Raw genomic sequence first — 9319 nt, 5'->3', positions numbered from 1 at the left:
GATGGTGGTGCAGACTTGTAATCCCAGTACTTGGGTGGCTGAGACAGGAGGATTGTGGGTTTGAGGACAACCTCAGCTACTTGGTGAGACTCTCATCCACCTAGAGAGACCCTGTTTCAAAAGAAGAAAAAATCAAGAAAGCCGGACCTAACGGCACACACTTGTAATCTTAGCATTTGGGAGGTTGAGACAAGAGGATCATAGTACGTGGACAGCCTCAGCTGTGAGATCCCTTGCAACTCAGTGAGACCCTGTTTCAAAACAAAACATAAGAGCCGGGCATGGTGGCGCACACTTGTAATCCCCGCGCTTGGGAGGCAGAGACAGGAGGATCGCGCAGGTTCGAAGCCAGCCGCGCGCGCTGGCTTAGGAGACCCTGTTTCCAAATAAAAATGTAAAAATAGGTCTGGGAGTGTAGCCCGGAGGTAGAAGGGCTTCCAGGAACCCCAGTACCACCAAAAAAAAAAAAAAAAAAAACCATAAGAAATAGGGCTGGGGAGCCGGGCGTGGTGGCACATGCTTGTAATCCCCGTGCTTGGGAGGCTGAGACAGGAGGATTGCACAGGTTTGAAGCCAGCCTCAGATACTTAGTGAGGCTCTCAGCAACTTAGTGAGACCCTGTTTCCAAATAAAGTATAAAATAGGTCTGGGAGTATAGCTCGGAGGTAGAAAGCCTCTGGGTTCCACCCTAGTACCACCAAAAAGAAATAGGGCTGGGGGTGTTGCTCGGAGGTAGAATGCCCCTGGGTTCCATCCCCAGTACCACAAAAAAAGAGAAGAAAGTAAAAAGAAAAGAAAAGAAAGGAAAAGACAATCTGAGATGGAACAGAGAGGAAGAGGGGGATAGGAGGACATTGGCTGTGTTCTGGGCCTCTGCTGTATGGGATTGGTTGCCTGCATTTTCCCTATCTCACCCCATTTCCTCCTAGTTGCCTGTTCTTTTCCCTGCCTGTTCCTGTCCCTACTAAACAACTATCTCTGCCTGGTCCTGACCCTGCCTGTCACTCTCTTCCCTGTCATCATTTCTGCCTGTCATCCCCAGAAGGACCCCAACTCCAGCCTTTGAGTCCTGCTCTATCTTTCCTCTTAGCCATCTGCCTTCTGAGAACAGAACCCATACCCCTCCACCCCTGACACCCAGACACACACACTGAAATGCCAGCAGCTGGGTGCACAGCAGCCCTGGCCAGGTCTCACGGGGCTCCCTGCCCGCCTGCCCCTCTTCCTATTTGAGGCAGCCTCATAGCACCTTCCTGTCATCTCTCACACCCACGGGGACCTCAGCCACAGGCAGCCTCTGGCCGCCTGGCCAGCCACCTTCCTGCCCAGAGAAGAGCCTGTGCATATTGAGACCCGCGGTGGGGTCAGGGAAAGTGTGGAAGGAAAGGGTTTCTGGAGGGCCGAGAGCCTGGAGGGAGGGTCTTAAAGTCCGAGGGGCATTTGGGACCGATGGGGTGGGTGCCGCTGAGAGGAAGGAGGTCCTGGGAGTCTGCTGAGCTGAGGAGATCTCTGTGCCCTGTGGCCTGGAATGATTCGGAGAAGCAGGTGCTCACTGAGCTGAGAGCTGAGCCCGGGGCCACCTGGGGCCCCTGCGCTCACTCCCTGGAGGCCGCCTCAGTGCCCAGGAAGCCTGCCTCTGTCTGGTAGCCACATGGACCCCCAACCCCGCATGGAAAGAGGTGGCTTCCCAAATCTCTGTGGCCCTCTGCCGCCTCTGCTCCTCCTCTGATTGGCTAATCCCCATTTGATCCCATTTCTTGTGTGTGGGGGGGGGGTATTGGGAGTTTGACCTCTGAGCTACACCTCTAGCCCTTTCTGTTTTTTTGTTTGTTTGTTTGTTTTTCTGGGAAACAGGGTCTTGCTAAGTTTCTGAGGCTGGCTTTGGACCTGCAGTCCTCCTGTTTCAGCCTCCCAGGTACTGCGATTACAGGTGTGCAACACCATACCTCGCTATATGATCCCATTTCTGCACCTACGAGGAGAACGTCTTTGGTTTCTAAATGTCAGCACTAACCTTTACACTTCAACTAGTCCAACCCTCCATTTTATTTTGTTTTCTTCTATTTTATTTTATTTTTGGCACTAAGGATGATGGAACCCATGGATAATCTACATCTAAAATATACCCCCAGCCCTTTTTATTTTTTATTTTGAAACACAGTCTCACTAAATTGCAGAAGCCTCATGAGGTTGCTGAGGTTGGCTGGTGAACCTACAATCCTCCTGTCTCAGCCTCCCAAGTACTGGGATTACAGGCATGTACCGCCATGCCTGGCTCCAAGCCTGCATTTTCTAAGAGAGGGAGCCCTAGCGAGGAGGGAAAGTGGCCTGCTCAGAGTCTCACAGCATGTGGGTGGGAGGCCTGGGCTCCTATCTGGAGGACCTTCATGGCTCCCCTTGGCCCACCTCTATTCCCAGCAGGTAGAGGGACTATGAAGGGGAAAGCAGCCATACAACCGGGTGGTTGTCACAAGACCAAGGCCCTGGGGGACCCAGCGGGCTTCCTGTCTTCTGGTCAGGACTGCAGGCTCTGCCACAACAACCAGGTAGGGTGGGTCTCGGCCTTTTCTCTGAGGGCAGTCTGCTCATGGCAGGAGGTGGTGCTGGAAAGAAGTGGAGGATGAGTTAGAGCCCCATCTCCCTGGTCCTACGCACTCCCACCACAGGCACATCATGGGGCTATACCTTGAGATACCAGAGACTGTGTCCTCTTGACCTAGGAACCCAGATTCCTGCAGAAAAGGAGAAGGGAGAGGCTTTACGAAGGATTGGCCAGTGTGACCACGGCCTTGGGCTTTCGTGGGCGGGGGCACAGGGCCATACTGTGGGCTTTACAGTCTTGGATCAGGATTTCCCCAACTTCACCTTGGCTCCATTCAAAATAAACAGTAGATGATCTGAGATTCACTAGAGCCCAGGGTGGTCAGGAGTGGGGGATGGGGAGGAGCCCAAACAGGTTCTAGGAAGAAGGGGAGGGCAGTGGATAGCAAAGCCCTGGGGGAAAGAAAGTTCTGCATATGGGAAGGAGAGCCATCTGAGTGACAGATGTCACTCCCTTTTGGAACCCAAACTAGGAATGGGACCATTGGAGGGGCCCTGAGAGCCCTAGCCACCATCTGCCCAGCCCCTTGTTTTCTGCTCCCAGGTCTTCGCAGCCTGCAGGCTGCCTCCAGACGCAGAGGATGCCCCCGGCCAGTCCTATGGCAGCTGCCTCTGCCCCTTGTCACTGGCACCAGCCAGGTCTTCCCTGCTGGCCTGCCCCCAAGGCCTGGACCTGTACTTACAGCACCCTGCCGTCGGCACAGTCCCACAGGGTCTCAGAGCAGATGCCTGGAACACGAGTAAGCCCGGGCCCGGGCCTGGGCCTGCACCTGGGTGGAGGGCTGGGTAAAGCGCCATCAGGCCCTGGGGTCCAGGGAGGGGACTGGCTGTCACTGGTGAGGGCAGAGTTGTTTTGGCCTGGATGTCTGCTGAGGGGACAGGGACTTCCGAGGTGGTGATGCCTGAGCCCACAGAGGTGGGCAGTGGCTTTCTCAGGCCTGGGCATGAGAGCTGGTGTAGCCAAAGTCATGGGGTTGGGGTGGTGCTCTGCCCACTGGAACGTCTGAGCTGGGGGAGTCTTCATCAGGAGCTGGGCCAGGAGCCCTAGTTCTGCCTCTTCTAGTTTCCTGCTACTTCCTCTTTCTTCTCCTCTCCTCTCTTTTCCCTTCTCCTCTTTCCTTCCTTCTTTTCCCTTCTTCCATCTTCTCTCTCCCATCCTCTCCTTTCTCTCTTCCCTCTCCTGTTCTCCTGATCTAGAAGAGCACTGTCTGACCAGGTGTGATGGCACACACCCGTAATTTCAGTGACTCAGGAGGCTGAGGTAGGAGGATTTCAAGTCTGAGGCCAATGGTCAACTTAGTGAGACCTCGCCTCAAAATAAAAATTATAAAGGTCTGGGGATATAGATTAGTAGTAGAATATCCCTTTATAGAATAGCACTGTTTTATGGACCTTCTTGCAGCAATGGGGAGGGCCTCACTGAGTGTCTGAAGCTGGTCATGAACCCGCAATCCTCCTGTCTCAGCCTCCCAAGTACTGAGATGAGAAGTGTGCACCATCACGCCTGGCGTAGCAGTGGGGAATTTCTATACCTGTGCTGTCCAATGCTACAACTTGTATACTTTACTTTTATTTCTTGGTACTGGGGATTCAATCCAGGGGCATTCTACCTCTGAGCTATACCCCCAGCCTTTTTTATTTTTTGTCTTGAAATGGTATTGCTAGATTGCTGCAAGTATTGCTAGGTTGCTGAAGCTGGCCTTGATCCTGCGATCTTCCTGTCTCAGCCTACCGCACACCTGGGATCACAGGTGTGCACCATCATACCTGGCCTTAATCTTATCTTATTTTTCTGTGGTACTGGGAGAACTCAGAGGCATTCTACCTTGGAGATATACCCACAGTCCAATTTTATTTCTTATTTGGAAACAGGGTTTTACTAAGTTGATGAGAATCTCACGACTTGCTGAGGCTGTCCTCGAACCTGTGATCCTCTCATCTCAGCCTCCCAAGTACAGGGATTACAGGCATGTGCCACCATGTCCGGCTTAATCTTATCTTAGTATCAATTTAGTTACATGTGTCCAGCAGCTGCCACTCTGGACACAGATCTAGTGCCAGCCTTGTGTGAGCTCATCTGGGCCAAGGTACCTACATTTCTGCTTCCAGCTAGGACCAGTCCTTTGAGCTCCAAACCAGTTTATCCGAAAGCCCACTTGACTTCTCTTGCTGGATGTTTATTAGGCTTCTAGGAAAGTGTTCTCTCTCTGAAATTGTCAAGCACAACAGAAATGCTAGCAGCTTTTTGGGGGGAGGGCAAGGGGTCCTGGAGATTGAACCCAAGAACATTCTATTTCCAGGGTATAACCCCAGCCCTTAAAATGTTGAAACAGTTGAAATGTTGAAACAGTTGCTCAAGGTCTCAGTAAGTTACTGAGGCTTGTCTTGAATTTGTGATCCTCCTGTTTCTGCCTCCCAGTTCCTGGGATTACAGGGGTGCACCAGCTAGCAGCTTTTTTTTTTTTTTTTTTTTTTGGTGGTACTGGGGTTCCTGGAAGCCCTTCTATCTCCGGGCTACACTCCCAGACCTATTTTTACATTTTTATTTGGAAACAGGGTCTCCTAAGCCAGCGCGTGCGGCTGGCTTCGAACCTGCGCGATCCTCCTGTCTCTGCCTCCCAAGCGCGGGGATTACAAGCGTGCGCCACCACGCCCGGCGCTAGCAGCTTTAATTAGCAAGTACAATAGTAGCAGCTCACAGAAGCGAGAAGCTGAGCCCCAGCATCCCCACCCAGCTTGTCTCATGGGGGACAATTCTTTTCCCCAGGCTGTGGGGAACTGACTGTCTTCTCTTTCCTGCTCAGAGTCCCAGCCCCTGGGGTTGCATACCAGCACCACTGATAACGAGAAACTTGCTGCCAAGAACCCACGGAGCAGAGACAAGAGGGGAAGCCAGCCAGAGAGAGCTGGCCAGGGCCCGTCTTGCCCGACCCTCCCTCTGCACCACTGCTCCTCCCCAAGCGCCTGGATGAATGGGAAGAGCCCTAGCCCCTCGGCTTCCTGCCCCTGCCCCCCACCTGCCTACATCTCCAAGGCACTCCCATGGGGCCTCCATGCCTTCCTTCCTGGCTACCCACTTCTGCCCTCACCCTACCTGTTCACCTATGGGGCCCTACCTCCTTTCCAATGTCCCCACCTCTTCATGTTGCCTCAGGGCGCTTCCTACCCCACCATGGCTACGCCCGACCTGCTGATGACTGACGATGTGGCTGGGCACCACCGTGCCCAGGGGGACAGCCTGCTTCTCCACTCGGGGGCCTGCCACGCCTCTGGCCAAACCCTGCCCTCCCAGGCCAAGGATCCAGGCCCAGGAACTGCCGCAACCCAGTCTCCAGGGTCGGGGCATGCTGGTGTGGCAGCTCCAGCCAAGCGGACCCCGCTGGGCTCCCGGGCGGGCACCGCAGCCCTGCCCTACCCACTAAAGAAAGAGAATGGCAAGATCCTATATGAGTGCAATGTGTGCGCCAAGACCTTCGGGCAGCTGTCCAACCTCAAGGTATCTGCCGCCTGGGCTCTGCTGTCCCTCTCAGCCCTCCCCTGCCCCCTTTGCTCCCCACCCTGCTTCCAGAATAAGCAACCAAAAAGCCAGCACTCCTGGGCAGCCTTGAGGGCCATATGACCTCGGACTGGTCATCAGGGTGGAAATACAGAACAAGATGGCCACCAAAGTCCTGTCCACCTTAGAAGACTACCTATGAGGTCAACTCACTTAAGTTAATGATGGGGAAATGGAGGCTCCTAATGGCAGGCTTCTCCCAAGGTTTCTGTGACTTAATGGTGGGGTTAGAGTTAGGCTTTTTTTTTCTTTTTTTCTTTTCTTTTTTTTTTTTTTGTGGTACTGGGGATGAAACCCAGGGACATTCTACCACCAAGATACACCCCAGCCTTATTTTTTATTCTTAATTTTGAAACAGGGTCTCACTGGGTTGCAAAGGGCCTCGCTAAGTAGCTGAGGCTGTCCCCAACCGCGATCCTCCTGTCTCAGCCTTCTGAATGCTGGGATTACAAGCTTGTAGCATCATGCCTGGCTAGGGTTACACTTTTTTTTCTCTTTCTTTCTTTCTTTCTTTCTTTCTTTCTTTCTTTCTTTCTTTCTTTCTTTCTTTCTTTCTCTCTCTCTTTCTCTCTTTCTTTCTTTCTTTCTTTCTTTCTTTCTTTCTTTCTTTCTTTCTTTCTTTCTTTCTTTCTTTCTTTCTTTCTTTCTTTCTTTCTTTCTTTCTTTTGAAGGTCATATGGGGGAATAGGTGGATTGGGTTGGGTCTAGACCACAAACCTGACAACCTTTTTCAAGTGGGATCCCACAAATCAGCCCAGTGTTGTTGGTGCCATTATACACATTATCCAGCAGGGGGAGCCCGTGGGCGTATCTGTGTGTCTGCAAGGACCGGAGGCTATGCCTGGATCAAAACCGGCTGGAGTAAACTATGGTTACTGGGGCACAGCCCTCTTGGATCCTCTAGGTCAGGAATTCTTTTTTTGAATTATTTTATTTTATTTATTTATATTTATTTATTTATTTATTTTTGGTGGTACTGGGGTTCCTGGAAGCCCTTCTACCTCCGGGCTACACTCCCAGACCTATTTTTACATTTTTATTTTGGAAACAGGGTCTCCTAAGCCAGAGCACGCGGCTGGCTTCGAACCTGTGCGATCCTCCTGTCTCTGCCTCCCAAGCGCAGGGATTACAAGCGTGCGCCACCACGCCCGGCTAGGTCAGGAATTCTTAAATCACTTGAAGATCCAGTAAGCTTGCAGATTCCCAGGCCCCATCCCCATATATTTTGTCTTAGCAGCTCAAGGGTGGGGGCTGAGAAGCTGCATTTTAACATGTTCCCAATGGGATATAGATGCTGCTGGTCTGTGAACCTTGTTTTCTTTCTTTTTTCCCCTTTTGTGTGTGTATGTGTGTGCACCAAACCTTGAATAGCACTGCCCCAGGATAGATCTGCAATATTCTGTACCTAGCCTCCTGACCCCTGCATCTCCCCTGCAGGGCATCAGAAAGGGTAGGAGGTAATAGCAGGCTTTGAGGGAGGTGACAGTCAATGAGATTGAGAGGCCTGGGTGCCAACAAGAGTTTGTGAGGGATAAGGGCGCAGACTGCTGGGGGCTCTGGGCAGCTGGCAGCATTTCTCCTCCTCCCCGCTCAGGTCCACCTGCGTGTGCACAGTGGCGAGCGTCCGTTCCAGTGTGCCCTGTGCCAGAAGAGCTTCACCCAGCTCGCCCACCTGCAGAAGCACCACCTGGTGCACACTGGGGAGCGGCCCCACAAGTGCCTGGTGAGCCCTCCCCTCCCCCATACTGCACCCGCACCCTGGGGAGGGATTCTAGGCCTCTGGAGGGATGGCCCCTGAGTCTCTATTCTCCACCCCCAACAAGGGGCGCCAGGAAAGGAAGGAGGGGGTCGGCCAGGGCAGGGAGCATCTGCAGGGAGGAAAATGAGCCCTCTCAGCTAGGAATGAGTGATATTGGAGGGAACAGAGACGTATGTCTGGAAGCTGGGGTCCTGGAGAATGAACATCCACTACCACCCTCCCAGGGTTGGTAGAGGAGTGCAGGCCATAGTTTACGCAAGGTGTCCAAGTACGAAACCATTAGATCAATGTCACTGCCTCCGTCACGTGTGGCCCCATCCCTGGGAAGACAGGAGGGCAGGAATGCTCCCCGTTTCACAGGGGCAGAAATGAGAGCAGCGTGGTGGTGATGCCTCTGAGCTGCAGTCAGGTCACTTGTGTTCAAGTCCTGGCCTGCCCTCCAACCTTCAGTGTAACCTCTGGGTGGTGGCTCCGCTCCTCCGAGCCACTACGTCCTCACCATAATACAGGAGTTGTACTAGTACCTAGTCAAGCTTCCCTAGGGCCTCCGAGGAGACACACGAGGCCACGCTCAGCTCCCAGTATGTGCTGATTACATCCGCTGATGCTGCCTCCTTCAAGTTGCCTTGCCATGAGGTTAGGAGTTAATAGTCACATGTTATCAGTAAAGAGAGGAAGCTTCAGAGCAAAGTCACCTAACCAAGGTCACACAGAAAATAAAGAAGGACACTGCCCCAGGTCGGCCTGGCCCTAACCGTGCCATATCCTATGAGTCCTGGGGGAAAATAACTAGGAAAAGCTTCCAGGCCTGCCTTGCCTAGAAGGTGGGCAGGGAGGTGTTTAAAGACAGGGAGGAGCAGGGGGAGATCTCTAACCTGGAGCTGATCCCCGGCTCATTCCTGTCAGATGTGCCACAAGCGATTCAGCAGCTCCAGCAACCTCAAGACCCACCTGCGCCTGCACTCAGAGGCCCAGCCCTTCCAGTGCAGCGTCTGCCAGAGTCACTGCGCCCAGCACGCCCACCTGAAGCTGCACCATCGGCTGCACACACTATGGCCCTGCAGCTTGGCGCACGCCCACCTGCCCCTGGTCCCACTCACCTGCCTTGCCCAATGGCACCAGGGGCCACAAGATCCTGTGGCCACGCCGTCCGAGAAGCAGAAGGGCTGGGGTGTGGACAAGGTCTAGGTGTCCTCAGTGTCCCCAGGAAAGCAAGGGCAACCAGCCTGAGGGGTGGTGCTAGAATTATCCTGGGAAACAGGCAGGGGCAAAGCAATTAAAGTATTTTGTGTGACGAGCGGGGGCTTTCTGAACTTTAACAGTGGGGGGGGGGTCACCGCACACTTGCTGGACCGCACACGTCAACCTGGGAGCAGGTCAGGGGACACAGAGAGGAGGAGCCT

General features: G+C 53.3%; 1 protein-coding gene across 1 annotated transcript; it reads left to right on the top strand.

The window, feature by feature from the left end:
• Positions 1-2432: 2432 nt before the first annotated feature.
• On the top strand, positions 2433-9104 carry ZNF683 (zinc finger protein 683; the record flags this gene model as incomplete). The annotated part of the gene is made up of 5 exons (XM_080691361.1): positions 2433-2546; positions 3146-3341; positions 5406-6097; positions 7752-7880; positions 8823-9104. The coding sequence occupies 5 exons, from the start codon at positions 2433-2435 to the stop codon at positions 9102-9104; spliced, it is 1413 nt and encodes a 470-aa protein (XP_080547487.1).
• Positions 9105-9319: the final 215 nt, after the last annotated feature.

The sequence above is a fragment of the Muscardinus avellanarius genome (genome assembly GCF_963383645.1).
Source record: "Muscardinus avellanarius genome assembly, chromosome: 3".
Taxonomy (NCBI): Eukaryota; Metazoa; Chordata; class Mammalia; order Rodentia; family Gliridae; genus Muscardinus; species Muscardinus avellanarius.
Note: the sequence above shows the minus strand (reverse complement) of the source record. Positions and strands in the feature narration are given on the sequence as shown.